Source organism: Nerophis lumbriciformis, linkage group LG08 (assembly GCF_033978685.3).
Source record: "Nerophis lumbriciformis linkage group LG08, RoL_Nlum_v2.1, whole genome shotgun sequence".
Lineage (NCBI taxonomy): Eukaryota > Metazoa > Chordata > Actinopteri > Syngnathiformes > Syngnathidae > Nerophis > Nerophis lumbriciformis.
In genome coordinates, this window is record NC_084555.2 from 20,070,793 (window position 1) to 20,092,245 (window position 21,453).

The 21,453-nt window shown below is 44.4% G+C and overlaps 2 protein-coding genes across 6 annotated transcripts in view; both read right to left on the reverse strand.

Moving 5' to 3' along the window:
• The window catches only part of alk (ALK receptor tyrosine kinase), a 946,171-nt gene that overhangs the window by 37,071 nt on the left and 887,647 nt on the right, over positions 1 to 21,453 (reverse strand). For all 3 annotated transcript variants that reach the window (XM_061968449.1, XM_061968451.1, XM_061968450.1), the window contains 5 exons: positions 20,835 to 20,925; positions 18,972 to 19,036; positions 18,771 to 18,900; positions 16,583 to 16,680; positions 10,474 to 10,566 (listed from right to left, as the gene is read on the reverse strand). In XM_061968449.1, the coding sequence (XP_061824433.1) occupies positions 10,474 to 10,566; positions 16,583 to 16,680; positions 18,771 to 18,900; positions 18,972 to 19,036; positions 20,835 to 20,925 (477 nt within the window). The remainder of the gene's footprint in view (positions 1 to 10,473; positions 10,567 to 16,582; positions 16,681 to 18,770; positions 18,901 to 18,971; positions 19,037 to 20,834; positions 20,926 to 21,453) is intronic.
• LOC140678985 (uncharacterized) overlaps positions 4,895 to 21,453 on the reverse strand; it is a 119,059-nt gene continuing 102,500 nt past the window's right edge. For 2 of the 3 annotated variants that reach the window (XM_072913653.1, XM_072913655.1), the window contains exon 2: positions 4,895 to 8,311. In XM_072913653.1, coding sequence (XP_072769754.1) covers positions 6,304 to 7,233 — 930 coding nt within the window. In that variant the 5' untranslated portion in view covers positions 7,234 to 8,311 and the 3' untranslated portion in view covers positions 4,895 to 6,303. The remainder of the gene's footprint in view (positions 8,312 to 21,453) is intronic. The other variant, XM_072913654.1, reaches the window with a different exon arrangement.

Consider the following 21,453-nt stretch of genomic DNA (forward strand, 5'->3'; position numbering starts at 1 on the left):
AGCGCAGCGAAATTGTAACAGCATGCCGCCATAGACGGAAACACCTCCTAGGTAACACATGAGCCGATCACCACGCCCCTAGACCAGCCTGTACCCACTCACTCTGTGCCCTATATAAACCATGGTATGCGAATGCTCCCATTAAAATCTCCTGATGATTGAGGGTACCCCCCCTCATGAAACAGGCCTGTAGAGATGTAATAGTCTTGTGATTTTTTTTCCCACACATACATATATTGCGCTCTACTACGGTATCGAGCACTATTTTTTGGATAACCTTATTAAGACATATATATATATATTGTCATGTCTGTATTATCATGTTTTGTTTTAAGTCATGTTTTGTTTAGTTTCTGTCTTTTCACTCCCTTGTCTGGTCACCATAGCAACCATTAGTTTTCACCTGTCACGTCACGCACCTGTTTCACGTTTTGAGTCACGCACCTGCTTTCACTAATCATGTCCATAGTATTTAAGTTAATTCATTTTCTGTTGTTCGGCCTGACGACACCCCCGCATTTATGCCCCCTGTCACACTCTGTCCTCCGCTGCGCACTTCATGTCCATGCCAAGTAAGTTTTGTTTCGATTCATGCCACAGTTAGTGTTTGTTTAATTGTTCATAGTTTTTTGCCCCCGTGCAAGTCTTTTGTTTTCATTAGTCAAGTTTGTACATCCGCCTTGAGCGCGCCTTTTGTTCGTTTGAGTGTTATTATTAAATTATGTATTTACCTTCATGCCGTGACCAGTCCAATTCACTTGCACCTCGGGAGAACAAACCACACCATAGTCCAAGTCTTGACAGATGTCGTCAGCTGAAAAGTTCTCCCGCAAGATTGGACGAAGGAACGTGGGAGGTCCTGCGCGCCATGGAAGCTGAGACGCTCCGCTATTCCCCCAAGGAGCACAAGGATCTCATGTGGGGTCCGACCGGCAAACTGGTGCCGATCAGCTCCGTTTGGCCCGGGGACGTTGGCGCGTCATCCCAGCCACGGAAGCGCCGCCAAAGGCGAGGGACGCCAGGAAGGACTTCTGCGAGCCAGCGGGACACGCCGCTCCCACAAGCCCCGCCCCCTCCGGGCGGAAGCAAGCAACAGTCTGCCCAGCTTCCCCAGGATGACATCACAGCCCAGGATTTTTTTTTGAACTCTTTTTATTTTGAACACCCGCCTCCAACAAAAGACACTAATGGCATGACTTTGATAAAACATTATCAAAACATGTTTTTAGAGATTAGGTCTAATCAGTCCAAGCCACGTCCCAAATTTCATGCCCCGCCCCCCAAGACTCATGCCCCGCCCCCCAAGACTGAAGTCCCGCCCCCGTCACAATTTTTTTCTTTTTTTCCGCCCACACAACCCCAGGTGGGGGATAAAAAAACAAAACATTGTGGACAACTTAAAGGGGAAATTTCAGCCCTCCTCCAGACCTCCCTCCGCCCACCCCTAGAGAGAGTTCCAGACCGCAGGGAGCGCGTTTGGTATCCGCCCCTTGAGGGGGGGGCTGGGGTCGGGAGCTGTGTTGGTGGGGTGGCTCGGCATCACCATGCCAAACCACAGCCTCCAGCACGGCCGCCACCACCAGTCTTCCGACCTGTCAAGCCACAGCCTCCAGCACGACCGCCCTCACCAGTCTTCCGACCTGCCAAGCCGCAACCCCCAGCTAGGCCACCTCCACCTGCACCGAGGCTAGCACCTGTTGCCGCACCAGCTCCACCATGCCAAGTTCCTCGCCAAGCTCCGCTACCAGCTCCACGACGCCAAGCTCCGGTACCAGCTCCACGACGCCAAGTGCCGCCAGTCGCAGCTCCACGACGCCAAGTGCCGCCAGTCGCAGCTCCACGACGCCAAGTGCCGCCAGTCGCAGCTCCACGACGCCAAGTGCCGCCAGTCGCAGCTCCACGACGCCAAGTGCCGCCATGCCAAGACCAAGACCAAGACCCGCCATGCCAAGACCAAGACCAAGACCCGCCATGCCAAGACCAAGACCAAGACCCGCCATGCCAAGACCAAGACCCGCCATGCCAAGACCAAGACCAAGACCCGCCATGCCAAGACCAAGACCAAGACCAAGACCCGCCATGCCAAGACCAAGACCAAGACCCGCCATGCCAAGACCAAGACCCGCCATGCCAAGACCAAGACCCGCCATGCCAAGACCAAGACACGCCATGCCAAGACCAAGACTCGCCATGCCAAGACCAAGACTCGCCATGCCAAGACCAAGACTCGCCATGCCAAGACCAAGACTCGCCATGCCAAGACCAAGACTCGCCATGCCAAGACCAAGACTCGCCATGCCAAGACCAAGACTCGCCATGCCAAGACCAAGACTCGCCATGCCAAGACCAAGACTCGCCATGCCAAGACCAAGACCCACACCAAGACCCACACCAAGACCAAGACCAAGACCCACACCAAGACCAAGACCCGCCATGCCAAGACCCACACCAAGACCAAGACCCACGCCGAGCTTCGCCGCTGGACGCGTCACGCCGAGCTTCGCCGCTGGACGCGTCACGCCGAGCTTCGCCGCCTGACTCACCACGCCAAGCCACGCCTGCCACGATGACGACGCGCCTGCCTCCTCGTCGGCCACGGATATGGCCGCTACCTGGTCGCCCGCCACGCCAAGTGCGCCCACCTCCCAGTCGGCCACGAATGTGGCCATTCCCTGGGCGCCCGCCTCGCCTGCTGCAGCGGCGTTCCACTCGCCGCCGCCACTTGACTTTGCCTCGGTGGATTCGGGGCCACTTGGGCTGGCGACCCACCGCCATGACCCCCTCCCGCCCTCCCATGACTTTTGTTAAGTTTTTTCTTGGACATCTGGTATCTGTCCTTAAGGGAGGGGCTCTGTCATGTCTGTATTATCATGTTTTGTTTTAAGTCATGTTTTGTTTAGTTTCTGTCTTTTCACTCCCTTGTCTGGTCACCATAGCAACCATTAGTTTTCACCTGTCACGTCACGCACCTGTTTCACGTTTTGAGTCACGGACCTGCTTTCACTAATCATGTCCATAGTATTTAAGTTAATTCATTTTCTGTTGTTCGGCCTGACGACACCCCCGCATTTATGCCCCCTGTCACACTCTGTCCTCCGCTGCGCACTTCATGTCCATGCCAAGTAAGTTTTGTTTCGATTCATGCCACAGTTAGTGTTTTGTTTAATTGTTCATAGTTTTTTGCCCCCGTGCAAGTCTTTTGTTTTCATTAGTCAAGTTTGTACATCCGCCTTGAGCGCGCCTTTTGTTCGTTTGAGTGTTATTATTAAATTATGTATTTACCTTCATGCCGTGACCAGTTCAATTCACTTGCACCTCGGGAGAACAAACCACACCATAGTCCAAGTCTTGACATATATATATATATATATATATATATATATATATATATATATATATATATATATATATATATATATATATATATATATATATATATATGTAGATATGTAGATATGTACATCCTGAAAATATGCAAACAAAACTTTGTTTAGATAATTGATACTTCAAACTTGCATAAATAAATACTAAGGAATATAACATAACTTGGCTTCTGAGAGTTTCAAAATGTAATGAATAAAATGCTAAAGTTGTTGATAAACAAGCAATTATTTTAATAGTTAAATATGGTCATTTTTCTGACCTGACTCCCTTGGGGGCCGGGGCTGGGGCTCTGTCCCGGGGGTCTTGCTCCGTGGGTGGGGGGTCCTGGGTGCCGGGGGGCCGTGTGCCGCGGGGTCGGGTGGGCCTGGGGTGTGTTTCCTGGTTCCGGCCTGGCGGGCCGATCCGTGGGTGGTCTGGTGGCTGGGGGTGGGTGGAGGTGCCTGGGCGGGTGTTGGGGTGCGGGTGGGGCTGTGGGCGGCCGCCTTGGGTTGGTTGGGGGGGCTGTCCCTCCCGTGGGTGGTTGGGCGGGGGGTTGCGCCCGTGGGGCTGGGGTCTTGCCGCTGTCGGGCGGGGGTCGGCTCGTGCCCCTCTGGCTCCGGGTGTCCGTGGGCTTCCTCCTTCCCCTGGGGCGCGGGGCGGGGTCTGCCCGGGGTCGCCCTGCGCTGCGGCTGTGCGGGCCTGCCTGGTGCCGGGTTGGGGGGACTGCTTGCCTCCCTTGTTGGGGCCCCGGCGGTGCTGCCCGACTGCCCTGCGGGAGTCCCCCTCCTGTGTTTTACTCTGCCCTTATTTTTTTATTAATTTTATTTATTTATTTTAATTTATTTTATGTGTATATATATATATGTATATATATATATATATGTATGTATGTGTATGTATGTATATGTATGTATGTATATATGTATGTATGTATGAATGTATGTATGTATGTGTATATATATATATGTATGTGTGTATGTATATATATATATATATATATTATTATTATTATTATTATTATTATTATTATTATTATTATTTATTTATTTTTTTTAATTATTTTTTTTTTATCTATTTAATATATTTAACTTATTCTGTTAAATTATATATGGGTACGCGTGTATGTGGGTGTGTGTACGTTTGTATATATGTATGGTGAAATCTGTGTGTATGTATGTAGGTACATATGTATGTGTCGCTGCCCCGGTGTGCATTGCTGATCGCGGCGCCGGGTCTGCTGAGGTGCCGAGGCATGCCGGCTGTGGGCGCAGGGCTGGGCCCTTATGGCTTTTTGCCGGATGGGATGCCTGGTGGGTGGTGGGCGGGGGGGGCCTGGACGTGCGGGAGGGGCTGCGGGGTTTGGTGGCGTTGGGCACTGTTGGCGACCAGGCCTCTTATTTATTTTTATTTATTTTATTTTATTTAAAGGGTTTATTTTTATTTTATTTTATTTTATTTTTTTTAATTTTCTTTCTATTTTTTTTTTTTTTTTTTTTAAATTTTGTATTTATTTATTTATTTTATTTTTTTTGTGTGTGTGTTGTGTATGTATGTGTTTGTGTATATGTGGGCTTATGTATATGTGTGTGGGTGTATTAATGTGTATATATGTGTGGATGTGTATGTTTATATGTATATGCATGCGTGTGTATATGTGTGTATGTGTATGTATATGTATATGCATATATGTATGTGTGTATGTATGTGTATATGAATGTGTAGGTGTGTGCATGGGTGTGGATGTCCGGTGGCTCAATTGGCCTGGCTGTGGATGAGTTGGGGTAGGTGGGTTGGTGGCCTCGGTGGTAGCCGGGGGTGTGCGTTGTTGTGGTTTACGGGGTCGGTCGCTTTTTTGTTTTGGTTTCGGCGGCCGCGGGTGTTTACGCTGCGGACGGGCGGTGGTGGTGATGGTTGCTGGGGTGATACCAGCGGTTGGCATCGCTGTGTTGGGTTGGAGTGGCTGGGGGACTGTGGCTGGTGTCTGTGCGCTTGTGGGGTTGTGGGGCTGGCTGGCGTTGGCTTGCCGGCTGGTTTGGGGGCTGGCGGGCGGACGGGATGCATTGGCTTCTTGCCCCGTTGGGGGGCTCCTTCCCCTGGCCGGGACTCGTATGGGCACGTTGCTGTGTGGATGGCCGGGATGCGGTGTTTGCATTGGGCGTGGGGGCTGTGCGGTTTCTCTGCGTTTGGTTGCCGGTATGGGCTCTGCAGGGTTGGGTTGGGGCGGGCGGGGGATGGCTTTGTTTGGCGGGGGGAGGGGCTCGCGTGGCGTCACGTTAAAGTGGTCTGGTGTGGGTCACGGACTGTGGCGGGGGGTGGCGGCCTCCTGGCCGTAGTTCCTGGTTGTCGGCCGCGTGGACTGGGGGGATGTCCGGTCCCTCTACTCCTCCTACTTATAGCGCACACAGTCACACATATATAGGACTTTGGGGATTGTCCTGCGGGGAGGCATGGCGGGGGGTTGAGGATGCCTCCAATGGGGCTCCAGTCCTCCTGTCTTGTCCCCTGCTTGTCCATCCCTCAATCTTAGCTGCATATTAGACACTTAGGATTTGGGGGGCTTGGTTTGGTTGGGACCCACCATGACCTTGATGTCCCCCAATTTTAATCGCATTATTAGTTCCCACAAGCATACATATCTCACTCACGCTACAGTACACACATCAATAGGGACTGGAGGTCGGCTGTAACGGCTGACCTCCTAATTTTAACTACACAGTAGACACTCTGGGGGCCTTGTACACATGCATGGGGGGTTTGGGGTTCGGCGCACCCCTCATTGCCTCGTCGGCCGGCGGGGACTGCGGTCTGGTGGCCTGCCAGGCTTTTATTCATTTATTATTGTTATATATATATATATTTTTTTTAATGTATTTATTATTTTTATTTTTATTATTTACTTATTTTTATTTTATTTTATTTTTTAAATTTTATTTTTTTATTTTATTTTATTTTTTTATTTTTTATTTTTTTAATCTTATTATTTATTTGTGTGTGGCGTCGCGCGGGTCTCACTTCCTGTTGGATGGGGTCCGTGCCCGTGTGGCCCGACCTTGCGCTGTGGGGTCTCTGTTGGTGACTTGGTGTGGTGGCGGCGCAGCCCCCGTGTCTGGTCTGGATGCTGTGTCTCGGTTGTTTGGGCGGTGGTGTGTTTGTGCGGGTTTGGGTTGGGGTGGGGGGCCTTTTGGTTGGGGGGGTTGTTGGTGTCTCTTGTTTGCGTGTTGGCGTTCGGGCTGACCGGCGGGCTGGCGCCGGCTGGTCTCCGTGGCCCTGGTGGCGTGTGGTTGCTGGTCGCAGTTTTTTTTTGATCGCTTTGATTTGATTGGCTGGTGCTGGCTGTCTGGGGTTATTGCGGCTGCTGTTTCTGTTGCCGTTTGTTTGTGGTGTGGGCGCCCGTGGCTGCTGGGTCTGGTGCAGGGGTGTGGCTGATGTTGTGACTGATGGCAGCGCGCGCGCGTGATGGCTGTCGGGGCTGACGAACTGTGTATATGTATGTATATGTGTGTGTATGTATGTATGTTTATATATGTGTATGTGTACATATGTGTATGTATATGTATATATGTGTATGTGTGGGTATGTATACGTGTATGTGTGTATGTGTATGTATATATGTATGTATGTATGTATGTATATTTCTGGGGGTACGCTCTGGGCCTGCCTGTCAGACGGGGGTCGACGCCTCAGGCTACTGCATCCGAACTGCGTGTCTGGAGCTCCTGGGTCCCGCTGTCCATCCCTTCCGGGTGCCCGTCTTGGTTGGGGCCTATTGGGCCTAGTCCCTGCGTCTGTTGTGGTAGCTTGGTGCTGCAAGGTATTCCGAGGTGCTGCGAGTCGGCCAGTTGCTGGGATAGTGACCTTGTTTGTCAGCATGTCTGTGATCTTCTTTTAATTCTTTTTTTTTTTAAATTAATTAATTAATTTATTTATTTATTTATTTATTTTCTAATATATTTTATTAATATTATTTTTTTAATTTTCCCCTCCCTCAGGGGGGGGGCTCGGCGGGGCGGTTGCTGGTTGTTCCATCTCCATCGTTGGGGTCCCTGCGGGTGGGGTGGGTGGTTCCCGTGGCCCTGTGCCTGGGTGGTCCTGCGGCGGCCGGTTTGGGTGGGGTGGCCGGGGGCTGGCCTCGCCGCGCTCTCCGGGGGTGGGGGGTGGGCTCGTGGGGGCCCGGTTGCCGGTGGGGCGGGGGCGGTCTTCCCGTCCGGTTGCGGGGAGTCTCTGGGTCCCTCGGGCGGGGCGTCTCGCCTTTCTGCCCGTGTGGGGTGTGGTCTCTCGCTGGCTTGGGGTCTGGCTGTCCCCTGCTTTTCTCGTGCCCTGTCCTCTGCCGGGTGCGTCTGTCTGCGGCCTGCTGCTGGCCCTTGTGGGCGGTACGGTGGGTCGGGCTCTGGGGTTCCTGTCGCTGGCCGGCTTGGCTGCGTGGGGGCGGTGGTCCCTGGTTCCCTGGGCACCACGCCTCCTGTTTGTGGGTTGGGCTCTCGGGGGTGATGGGGCCGTGCTCTGGCTCCCACGCACTCTGGGAGTCGAATGTATTGTACATGCAAATTCACATATGCTCACATACGTACATAGGTACCTACGCTCCCACATACATACACAAATACAGTACATATTTACCTACCTAATGTTCGTACATCCACACGCACATTCAATAGACAAACATACACATACACATACTGTACATATACATTCACTGTACAAACACATATACACATTCTGTACATATACATTCATTGTACAAACACATATACACATTCTGTACATATACAAGTACATATGCATACTTACACTCATGCACATAATCACGTTTCATCAAACATATATTAACGTTGTTGCCCTAGGGTAAACTGGGTGTAACACATGGCACACTGACAAAGTTTAACCTATTGTGACTATAACAATCTACAAGGTTAATGTAGGTTGCTTCTCTTTCTCCCCCTCCATTTTTCTGCATTCTTTCGTATCTCAAGTTATCATTACGTATATGTATTGTTGCATTTAAACAACTGTATTGTTGATAATAAAGGTAAATTATTGGTATTGTTCATTATCAATAGCGCCATTTCTATTGGTATTTGTATTGATCCATTTGTAGTGTAGTAATGCTCATTGTTATTTCTGTATTATTTTTTATTTTTCGCTAACTGCTTATTTGCTATTACTTTTACCATCATATTTGTACATGTCATATTTGCTGATGTTGCTCTATTGTTGTTGTTGTTGTTGTTGTTTGCTGTTGTTGTTTTTGTCTCTCTGTCTAATCCCCCTCTTGTCCCCACAATTTCCCCCTCTGTCTTCTTTTTTTTTCTCTTTCTATCCCCTCCTGCTCCGGCCCGGCTGCACTAAATGATAATATAAATACATTTAATAAAGTCAAATACAAATAAGGCAACAAGAGAAGTATCCTACACTTCTCTTTTGTAAAGTAAATCTGAACAGCCGACATGGGCATCTACATCAACTATATGATTTGCCTGAGAAGCTGGACAGGACATATAAAAAAAAAAAAAAAAAAAAAAAAAAAAATGGTCATTTTAAATGAATTATTATGATAATTTAAAATCAATTATTTCAAATATGTTTATTTTAATGTGTAATTCTATGGCTGGATGTAATAAGGAGTCAGGAAAAAATACAAATAAAAATACAATTAATTTTGATGTTTTTAGCAAAATATAGTAAACATGTATTTAGTTTTTTTTTTTTCAATTAATAAATATATTTATTTTTAGGTAAGATAAACATAATAATACAATTTATCTCTAGTCTGGATGATTTAGTCCTTGTCACCCTGTTGTCCTCCCATCATGAAAAAAGGCTGTCCTCACTCAGGTCCGCATGGAGCTGGAGGGGGTGTGGCTTCCAGCTCCGGCTGAAAATCGGGAGATTTTCGGGAGAATATTTGTCCCGGGAGGTTTTCGGGAGCGGCGCTGAATTTCGGGAGTCTCCCGAAAAATTCGGGAGGGTTGGCAAGTATGCATAACTGAGGCGTTCCTCAAGGCACCCCTTTAAGTCCCCTCCTTTTTGGCAGTTATACTTTTTTTTTGTAATGTGAATTATGCAACTAAGTTGTTGTTGTACCTTGCTTACTTCAGAAGCAGTCAGAAGTCATTTGTTCCACTTCTTTAGTTATATTAGTGGTGTTCTTCAAGGTTCCATTTTTGCAGCAGATTCTTAAAAACACTACAATGCTGTCCTACAGGTAGTCTCTGACCACCTTTTTTGGCATAGAGTGCTACCTGGACACAAGTCGAGGGACTGATCACCCTCGGCTCGGTCGTCCGGGTGAGGGTGTTTGATTAAGACCCGAAACACCCTATGACCCCGGTAGAATCACTGATGATGTGTCCAGGTTGCACCATGAGGTGTATTATAAAACTAATCTAGTATGGCATCGCCATTGACTTCCAGGAAGAGGCTGGATGACAACCCCGAAAGAGTGGTGACAACTGCAGACAGTTGACAGCCCGGAAAGACGGCAACCGGGGCAAGGAGGGGTAGCATCCCAAGCTGCAGCTCTCGCAAGGGAGCACCCATACAACGCTACGAAAAACCCTAAAGATACATTAGACCAAGATAGGTTGCCTAGGGAAACCCGTGGTGCAACGCACAGTCGGCACCCGATGAAACGGAGGAGGATCCAGGCCCGTACACTCCCCACAGTGCCCAGAACCTCCAAGCACCACCGGCGCAACCCCAAAGCAGACCGCCAGAGGGGGGACGTGTGGCGTAGAGCGCTACCTGGACACAAGTTGAGGGACTGATCACCCTCGGCTGGGTCGCCCGGGTGAGGATGTTTGATTAAGACCCGAAACACCCTATGACCCCGGGAGAATCACTGATGATGTGTCCAGGTTGCACCATGAGGTGTATTATAAAACAAACAAATCAAATGTCTACTGTAGAGGATGTTGGTTATGGTAATATACAAAATAGGATTAATAGGAAAGGGACAAGTCTGGCCCCTGGTCCATAGCTTCTGAAAATGTGGCCCCCACAACCATATAGTTGCATAGCCCTTTTGCATGGTCATTATAGCATTATTAAAAGAGCAAACCTAATAATTTTACAATACTGTATGTTAAGGTTAAATCTGGGGTCAAATCTTACCTGTAAATGTCACGAGCCATCCCAAAATCTCCAATCTTGGCCACGCGGCCTTGTCCTTTGCACGTCAACAGGCAATTACGAGCCGCAATGTCCCTGAATAATGAGAAAACACACACGCGCACACACACACACACACACACACACATGTTATCATTTTGGAATTGGATACACATTTTTTGGTAAAATGGCCACTGCCCAGTTAGATCATACACGTCTTTAAATCTCTGGATTGATTAAGTAATGTGCTGATCATTCTTACTGGGGACCCTGGGGAAAAAAGAGTTAATATGGTTCAGAATGGATCTGACTATCATTTAAAAAGGTTTCCCTTTAGGGGATGTGTTTTTTTGTCCCCATACCGTCAGAGGTCCCCTAAAGGTGACTGTGTAAACAGAGCGATGTCCCCATTAAGTAAGCATTGCCAGAACACACACACACACACACACACACACACACACACACACACACACACACACACACACACACACACACACACACACACACACACACAGACACGCACAGTGTTACCACAAGTAATTCCACAGCTTTATTCAAATACATCACACATGTTCATGTCTTCAATACATGGAATACACAGAAAGATGCTCCTGTTCTGGATCAGACGTTTAGTGTAAATAACAAGTTGCCATCGGCGTCGCTGGTGAAACGCAAAGCTCCCTGCAGTGCTTTTTATGACGCCACACACTAGCACCAGAGAAAAGATTGAAATGTTCTGCAGCATATGCAGCAAGAGTGGGTTGGATGAGAAAATACATAAAAGTGTTATTTGCACTGCATTGGAGAGAATACTTTATTGCGTACAGTCTTTTATATTTCTGTGTTTGGGGAGGCGGGGTAAGGCAAACAGAGCTCACACTGGATTCTTACATATCCTGCTTCGTGTCGTGAGCAGACATCTTCCCATCAGGCGAGACAAGTGGGCACCAGCGCTGATAAATGACCAACATCCAAATAGGAGCTTGTGACTGTGCGACAGTTAGATCATGACATCCGGGCAGAGCTTGAAAACCCGCAACCAGCAAGTGTATACTGCAGACAGCCATCCTCCGATTAAAGTAGATGTGAAATGACACAATGGGGATATAGTAATAGTTTAGACGGATTTTAACTGAGGGGCTATTTTTTTTCTTTTTTTTTTTTTACAACATGGACGACAGTGTTGCCCCACTTCATCGTGCCAGAGGAGTTTGTAACGATACAAGCTTTGTATTGAATAATTTAGTATCGACTCAAATCAACATGTCTGGGGCATCTGCTTACTTTTTTTTTTTTTATCACGTCTCAGGGGCTGCTTTTAGTCAGCATGGATGGAATTTGGAGCAAAATATTTGAATGATTATTATGTATTCACCAAACCATTTAAAGCAGCAACACATATGCCAGGGCATAACACAAAATCATCCTTTATCATTTATTAGGCAGCATCTCTGGTGATAAACACTAGAACATTTCTTTCATTTTCTCATTACTAACAGCACACACACACACACACACACACACACACACACACACACACACACACACACACACACACACACACACACACCCTTGTATTTGTTACCTTCTTGAGACCTCCAAAAAATGTCTACCTCTTTAGGACCACCCTTTCTAGATATACAGTATAAAGATTTGTATTTACAACATTGATCATATATACATACCGTATTTTTCGGACTATAAGTAGCAGTTTTTTTTTATAGTTTGGCTGGGGGTGCGACTTATACTCAGGAGCGACTTATGTGTGAAATTATTAACACATTACCGCAAAATATCAAATAACATTATTTAGCTCATTCAGGTAAGAGACTAGACGTATAAGATTTCATGGGATTTAGCGATTAGGAGTGACAGATTGTTTGGTAAACGTGTAGCATGTTCTATGTGTTATAGTTATTTGAATGACTCTTATCATAATATGTTACGTTAACATACCAGGCACGTTCTCAGTTGGTTATTTATGCCTCATATAACGTACACTTATTCAGCCTGTTGTTCACTATTCTTTATTTATTTTGAATTGCCTTTCAAATGTCTATTCTTGGTGTTGGGTTTTATCAAATCAATTTCCCCCAAAAATGCGACTTATACTCCAGTGCGACTTATATATGTTTTTTTCCTTCTTTATTATGCATTATACTCCGAAAAATACGGTACTATGCAAATATAAAAAAGGTAAGCTTTTAGTAAATTTTATTTTTTGGGGGAATTTTTTGTTTGTAATTGTTTTTTAATCTTCATTATTTACTGTGTCTCTATATACATATATTTATTTATTTTTTTAAATTAATTTTGGCCAAAGGGAGCACATTTCAATTTCTTACACACACTTGTTATTACATATGTTGGCCAGAGGGGGAGCACTTCAGATTTTTACACACACTTGTTATTTCATATGTTGACCAGAGGGGGAGCACTTTTAAAACCGACACACAGTCAATTTGAAAAATCCCTCCTTTTTGGGACCACCCGAATTTTGACAGATTTTCACCACCAGGGGTGCAATAGACATTAGATGCAATGGTTTTCCATATTGGGACCATGATATGGGTTCCAACTTGTTCACCGGTCCTCATATGGAAAGTACTTTTCCTTGTTGGTGTTTCAAGAAGGGTAGAAATACATGAACACACACACACACACACACACACACACACACACACACACACACACACACACACACACACACACACACACACACACACACACACACACACACACACACACACACACACACACACACACACTATAGTAGAGACAAATCCAAGTGCCCTAGTCCTTGTTAATTGGCTTAGAAGAAGTCATGCTAATGACTTGGTTCTGCTTGTAGGCAAGGACATGCCTTGGAATGCAGCAGGAATTGTGACCAACTGCAAGCGGATGCCTTCAGGGAAGGACACAGTGCTGTTGCGCATGCAGCAGCGATGTGCGAACTGCTACTTGTTAAAACATTGTTAATAGGCCTCATACTGTATGTGGACTTTACTCACAGTAAAGTCAACTGGACTCAAAGGCCCAGTTTTGAGAACCGTCTTTGTTATTGCTAATAAAGTATTGTTGTTGGACTATTTAAAGAGTGTGGGCTGCAGTGAACTGCACATTAATGCCCTCAGCACAGTACTCCACTGATGTGATTACAATTTATATTGTGTTCATCATGCCTATTATAAGGAAAACGCGGTTTTCACATATAGAGCAGTGTTCCCAAACACATTTTTCCTGCAGGGGGTCTCTGGAGGTATAGAGTCTGGTTGGGTTGCTTCAAGTCATCACTTGACAGTCACATTCCAACCACGGGACTAAATCCGTCAGCTATTATATGCTACCACCAGCTGTTTTAGCGATCCTGAGCCACTGAGTCATTATGTAGGACATTGAATGTACAAATGTCGAATTTAGGGGCACAGGGGAGGGACATTAGCCGCTAGCTTTCTATGGCTGTGCTGCTATTTACATCTATTCTCGTCTTCAGTAAGCTAACGGAGCATGTGCATAAATCATTTTGTGGACTTTCCTGACTCTTGCATTGTTTTAAAGACAACCTGTCAACCGATTGCTCGCCTTGCGCGATACCTGGTCCACGTTTCTGCACTCAATTAACCTAAAATTACATACCATACTCTCCAGATATAAAATGCTACTTTTCCCCAAAGCTTTGAACCCTGCGGCTTATAAAACGGTGCGGCTAATTTATGGATTTTTTTCCCCGCTAACGGGCATAATGTTTTGTATTCAACAAATACTTTTCGTAAAAACACAGACAGAACCACTGAAAAGGTGTGTTATTGTTTGTGCTATGACGCCATCTTTTGAACAAGTTCATTCACTGCAGGTGTTGCTGGTTTAAAATGTATTTCCTGTTTCGTCCTTGAAACCGGAATTACAACCTTTCATAGCGGTTGTTTGAAATGATTCTCCTTCATCACACCAAGCAACGTTTTAAGTTTTATAATATAACTAAAACAATTCATACTTACTAAAAACCGTCCCATGTGTGATGTCTGTAGGAGTGCTTTCATGCATATTTGTATGTGCTATCGTAATCTAATCCAGCTAGCGTTGTTAGCATTAGCGAATATGCTAACACGTTTACAAGTGTCTGTGTAGGTATTATTAACTTACAATGGCATTATTTTTCTTATTGTTTCAGTTTCGTAAATTCACCAAAACATCAACGTGGAATCATCAAGTCTGTTTAGCTGATTGGAAAGCTGGATTCCGCAGCTAGTGGGTCCATCCCGATAACTTCTGTTTTGTTTGATCAGCTGTTTTACTGTCGAGTGACAGGGACCGTTTGGTAACAATTAAGGTATGTAAATAAGCATTTACAAAATGTTTTGTACCCATATAAATCTGCGGCCTACTATATGTAACATTTTTTATTTATTTTAAAATTTGGTGGGTGCGGCCTAAATACCGGTGCGCTCTATAGTCCGGAAAATACGGTAGCTGCTTTTTAGCGGCTGCTACCAGCGCAACCAAATCACTCGCTTGTCACACCGGATACCCGGTCATATCGGTTTATCCTTCACAACCGTAGTTCATACTGTAAATGCTGTAATTAACCACAAGGGCACCGTAACGGAGCATTTCAACACTTGCAGACAAATGTATTAGAGATGTCCGATAATATCGGACTGCCGATATTATCGGCCAATAAATGCTTTAAAATGTAATATCGGAAATTATCGGTATTGGTTTCAAAAAGTAAAATTTATGACTTTTTAAAACGCCGCTGCGTACACCGGACGTAGAGCGAAGTACAGAGCACCAATAAACCTTAAAGGCACTGCCTTTGCGTGCCGGCCCAGTCCCATAATATCAGCGACTTTTCACACACACAAGTGAATGCAAGCATACTTGGTCAATAGCCATACAGGTCACACTGAGGGTGGCCGTATAAACAACTTTAAAACTGTTACAAATATGCGCCACACTGTGAACCCACACCAAACAAGAATGACAAACACATTTCGGGAGAACGTCCGCACCGTAACACAACATAAACACAACAGAACAAATACCCAGAACCCCTTGCAGCACTAACTCTTCCGGGACGCTACAATATACACCCCCCGCTGCCCCCTACCCCTCCACCTCAACCCCGCCCCCCCCCCCCCCCCAACCCTGCCCACCTCAACCTCCTCATGCTCTCTCAGGGAGAGATGTCCCAAATTCCAAGCTGCTGTTTTGAGGCATGTTAAAAAAAATTATGCACTTTGTGACTTCAATAATAAATATGGCAGTGCCATGTTGGCATTTTTTTCCATAATTTTGGAAACCCTTGTTACATTGTTTAATGCATCCAGCGGGGTATCACAACAAAATGAGGCATATTAATGTGTTAATTCCACGACTGTATATATCGGTATCGGTTGATATCGTAATTAAGAGTTCGGACAATATCGGAATATTGGCAAAAAAGCCATTATCGGACATCTCTAAAATGTATAGAAGTGTAGAAGGTCAGCAGGTAGTGGAGAAGACTAAGCCATTAGGTGTATTGATGGAGTTTTATTGTTCTATGTTGGTTTAATAGTCCTCATTTGTCAATGGCTAATACCTGACCAGAGAGAAAGATGCACTTCAATTGTCTTGATGTGATTGTGGGAAGAAATCTGACCTTTTCCCACATTGAGTTATCTTTGACCTTCCCCATGAGTGTCCATAAAGGTGGTTTTTAGGCTTAAAAGGAAGCTCTTAAAAGCACCAGGTTACATTTCATTGTTTTTCAAGCTGACTGTTGGAGGATGTAAAAGGGATCTATTGAATGTGTTGTCTATATAAGCCATAAAATGAGGCAACAACCTGACTGCTCTGATGATAAATTCCTCACTTGTCCTTTCAGCTGGCATGTAAGAGGCAAAATGCGTCCTTATGTTCCACTCCAACAGATGGAGTCCCAATAAATTCCTTGTTTATGCAATCTGTATACATTTGCATTGCATATTAACAATACACGCATACTTGAATTGTTTTTTTCCCTATCTGCCGGGAATGTTATTCGAATAATTCATCCCTACCAACTATGCTGCATTTGTCTATGACAACTTTGTGTTTGCTTTTGCAAAATGATAAACTTGATCGGTACCTGTGGATAAACTGGTTCTCTTCCAGATACTGGCAGCCTTTAGCGATGTCTCTCGCTACATTCAGGAGGTCAACCATGGACAGGCTGGAAGGTTGATCCTGACAAAGATTCAGAAATGGTAATTAATACAAATAGCAGTGTATTAAAACAAAAGAGTGTCTCGATCAAACTGCTTAATTGAAATAAATACATCGATAACAATACACTGTATACAAATCTTGGGGCGCCCATAACTAAATTGGGGTCTAGAGCAGACTTTTATTTTGAAGCCCACCATTACAATCTTTTTTTTTTTTTTAAACTTTGTTTATGTCTGTGAAATATTTTTTATACTTTAATTAACTTTAATTTGATGTACATTCTGTACTAAAACTAATTAGTGGTAAATAAATTGTTCATTAATTTCTTTTTGTGTGCAAAATAACAAATTTAACATAACACACATTTGCATATCTCCCAAACATACCACCAGGTAGCATTTGATCCCAGGACAACTGTTATTAACTCAGCACTAACGCCATTGGGATCAATGCGATTATTTGGTGAAATTTGCCATTATATTGTTATCAGTAACCAGGGGCGCCGAAAAGGGGGGGTAAAGGAGACGGATTCTACGGGCCCATGATGGAGGGGGGCCCAGAGAGGCCCCTAATGATGATGAAATTATAATACAGAAAAAATAATGACACTGTGTTGGGGGCCCTATAAAGATTCTTTTTATGGGGCCCAAAATCCCTAGCGGCTCAATCTCTAAAGGATATCACCACATGGGCTCAGGAACACTTCAGAAACCCACTGTCACTAAATACAGTTTGTCGCTACATCTGTAAGTGCAAGTTAAAGCTCTACTATGCAAAGCGAAAGCCATTCATCAACAACATCCAGAAACGCCGCCGGCTTCTCTGGGCCCGAGATCATCTAAAATGCACTCATGCAAAGTGGAAAAGACAAGTCCACATTTCAAATTGTTTTTGGAAATATTCAACATCGTGTCATCCGGACCAAAGGGGAAGCGAACCATCCAGACTGTTATCGACGCAAAGTTGAAAAGCCAGCATCTGTGATGGTATGGGGGTGCATTAGTGCCCAAGGCATGGGTAACTTACACATCTGTGAAGGCACCATTAATGCTGAAAGGTACATACAGGTTTTGGAGCAACATATGCTGCCATCTAAGCACCGTCTTTTTCATGGACGCCCCTGCTTATTTCAGTAAGACAATGCCAAGCCACATTCAGCACGTGTTACAACAGCGTGGCTTCGTAAAAAAAGAATGCAGGTACTTTCCTGGTCCGCCTGCAGTCCAGACTTGTGTCCCATTGAAAATGTGTGGCGCATTATGAAGCGTAAAATACGACAACGGAGACCCCGGACTGTTGAACGACTGAAGCGCCACATAAAACAAGAATGGGAAAGAATTCCACTTTCAAAGCTTCAACAATTAGTTTCCTCAGTTCCCAATTGTTTATTAAGTGTTGTTAAAAGAAAAGGTGATGTAACACAGTGGTGAACATGCCCTTTCCCAACTACTTTGGCACGTGTTGCAGCCATGAAATTCTAAGTTAATTATTATTTGCAAAAAAAAAATAAAGTTTATGAGTTTGAACATCAAATATCTTGTCTTTGTAGTGCATTCAATTGAATATGGGTTGAAAAGGATTTGCAAATCATTGTATTCCGTTTATATTTACATCTAACACAATTTCCCAACTCATATGGAAACGGGGTTTGTATGAAAATAGACCTGAATAGACCCGCTCATTGACAGTACGCCTTATAATCCGGTGCGCCCTATGGTGCAAAAATACTGTAGGTTTTTTGCTCAAAACCATGCAGCCCTTATCTACAACCCCCTGCAACACAATACCACAGATAGATTGCAGTTCTGAAAGAAACACCTTACAATGTCAGTGACGGAGATTCCTCCAATTTTTTTTTGTGTGCAATTTTCCAATATCGTAGAAAAAGGTACTTCGTGCTCAGATGAGTTTGGTGTAGAAGAAGGTTCAGTCTTTTAGGATGACTTAGAACAGAGATACCAACATCAGTGGCCTCTGACGCCAAATGTGTTTGTCTTCATGAATGGACACATTTTCACAGACACATAATCTACACACATTCTGCTTGACTCCATTCCTGAATGTGTCTCTGTGTAGCATAAAACCAGACGAGCTCATAAATGCCTCACCAGTCGAGGTCTCATCTCCCTCAGGAAGGTCTTAAGGTCTCCTCCAGTCATCAGTTCTAGCAGTATGAACCTGGGCATCGCGTGCAAGCTGACCCCCACACAGCGCACAATGTTCTGGTGGCTGAACTTACTAGGGTAAAAACAAGGAAAAACATTGGTTATGTTGACTTTATTATGGAAAATGAACTATACGCGTCTTACCTGATGATTAGAGCCTCCATAAGAAAGTCCAATTCATCTTGTTCTGAGCAAACCTCAGGAAGAGTCTATATTTTAGATGAGAAATAAAATGTACATTATGTACATGTCTTTCAAAACTTCTAACTGAAAAAGAGCGATCAAAATAGCCAACATCTAAATCAGTGATTCTCAAACTGTAGTATGTGTGCCACAAGTGGTACGAAGGCTCCATCTAGTGTAGCCAAAGACACACTTAATTAAAGTACCGTATTTTTCAGACTGTAAGGCACACTTAAAATCCTTTCATTTTCTCAAAAATCGACAGTGCGCCTTATAACCAGGTCCACCTAATTTAAGGAATAGTTCTGGTTGTGCTTACTGACATCGAAGCTATTTTATTTGGTACATGATGTCATGATACGTTTGACCAGTACATGGCAGTCACACATAAGAGATACGTGTAGACTGCAATATGACGCCAGTAAACAACACCAAAACTTTAAATGTTCTATTGAGAATATAGAACATTACACACGGCGCTTAAAAGTATGTCAAAATGTTTTAGTACGACTTTGCTAAGCTATGAAGACGCACCGCTTGATGGATTGTGGGAGCATTACGGCTACCGTAGCCAGACGTACTGTGCTTCAACATACGGGTATTACTATGGTGTGTGTATATGGACCACAAAATGGCACCTATTAGCCGACATATTATCTGGCATTTTGTTTCGCAATATTATGCAAAACCAACTTTTCTTACCTTCTGGTACCTGCTGGTGTGTATTTGGGATCTGCATAAGTCCTGAAAAAATGTGCGCGGTCCGCCATTGTAGTCCGTGGAGACGCTGTAGTCGATAAGCTTTGTCTTTTTGTCCATCTTCTTATGTGGCATTTATCCTCCGCTATTGCCATTTCTAATATAAAGTAGCGTAAAGTTCTAACTTATATATGTCAGTAGTTTCGCTATGGAAGCACTAAAAACTGCCGGTCTGGTGGGTTTACATAATTCACCCACGGAACTTTAGCTACTGGAGAGTTCCGGTTGGACGGTTTTTCATAGGACACATTTCCGGCGTTGATGTTGCATTAGTGAGTCACGGACGAGGATATGCTGCTCTGTTATTGATTTAAGTAAAGTCTGAATGTCATTAAAACAGTTAGCTCCATCTTTCGACACTTCTTCCACTCCCGTCCTTGCACGCTACATCGCTACAACAAAGATGACAGGGAGAAGACACTGCCGAAGGTGAGCCACTTAAATAATACCGCCCACAAAACGACGCATCCTGAAACGACTGTCAGAAAGCGACTTGAAGATGATCTGTAAAACATCATCTATGCAACATTTTGACCAAAGAACCACCATTACATGTTATGTAGACCACAAGGAAGTGTTTTACATTTAGAAAAAAATCATGATATGACCCCTTTAATGTGCCTTATAATCCTTTTGTATGAAAATAGACCTGATCTGCAGTGCGCCTTATAATCCGGTGCGCACTAAGGTCCGGAAAATACAGTACAGTGTTATATGTTCCTATATTTAACACAGTGTTACTGTTCAAACTGTGTGTAATGTTACAATGGCCAAAAATATTAAATCTACTTGTTAAAAAAACCTGCTGCCTTGTTTTTAATGAATACTTAGGCCCACTACGCTACTGTATTTTAATGTTAGTCATTATAATGGTACATGGAGAGCCAAACTTTTTTTGAGGTGGTACTCGGTGAAAAAAGTTTGAGAACCACTGATCTAATGTAACATTTCCTAATCTACTATGAGAGGGTCAAAGAAGCCATTTCCGTTTTATTTAATCCAACACCTATTTCAAACTCCAACCTTTTAGGAAGCAGTTCTAGTTTTATAGAGAAGATACATCACCTTTACTGCCACATGAAGTGGACTTGGTTCTCCTGGTATCCCGACAGCCAGACCTTCATACACTTCACCGAAAGCACCATGACCCAGACCCCTAAGGACAGGTGTGCATCAAGTAATTACTTTGACAGCCACATACCTTTATATTCAGACATTATTCTTAATCAACCACACATAGAGGATGTAGTTAGATACAAAAGTATTAAGTATGTTTTAATGACATAAAGTATATTAATTAACATAATTGACCATTCACTAGTTACAGCTACTTTATGTATGGATCAGGGGGTAATAGTATTTGGCATGATAGTAAATATAACTAGATTGTTGCTTATAATGTTGGCAGTCAACAACACCCTGAAGTTTGGAGCTCAAAAACAGGCTTTTTTGGGCTGAGATCCGATGACTGAATTCTTCTTATCAGATTGTAGGTACAGTGGTACCTCAAATTAAGAGTGTTATGAGAATTGAGTAACTGCAAGCAAAAATTTAAGCTACAAGCATCCCGCCATTCGTTGGCGTAGCCAATGTCACAGTGAACCCCATAAGATGTGCCCAAAACATCTGGTCTTACTCGCTGGCATTAGGTTATCGCTCGAGAATGATACAACTTTTTTTTCTT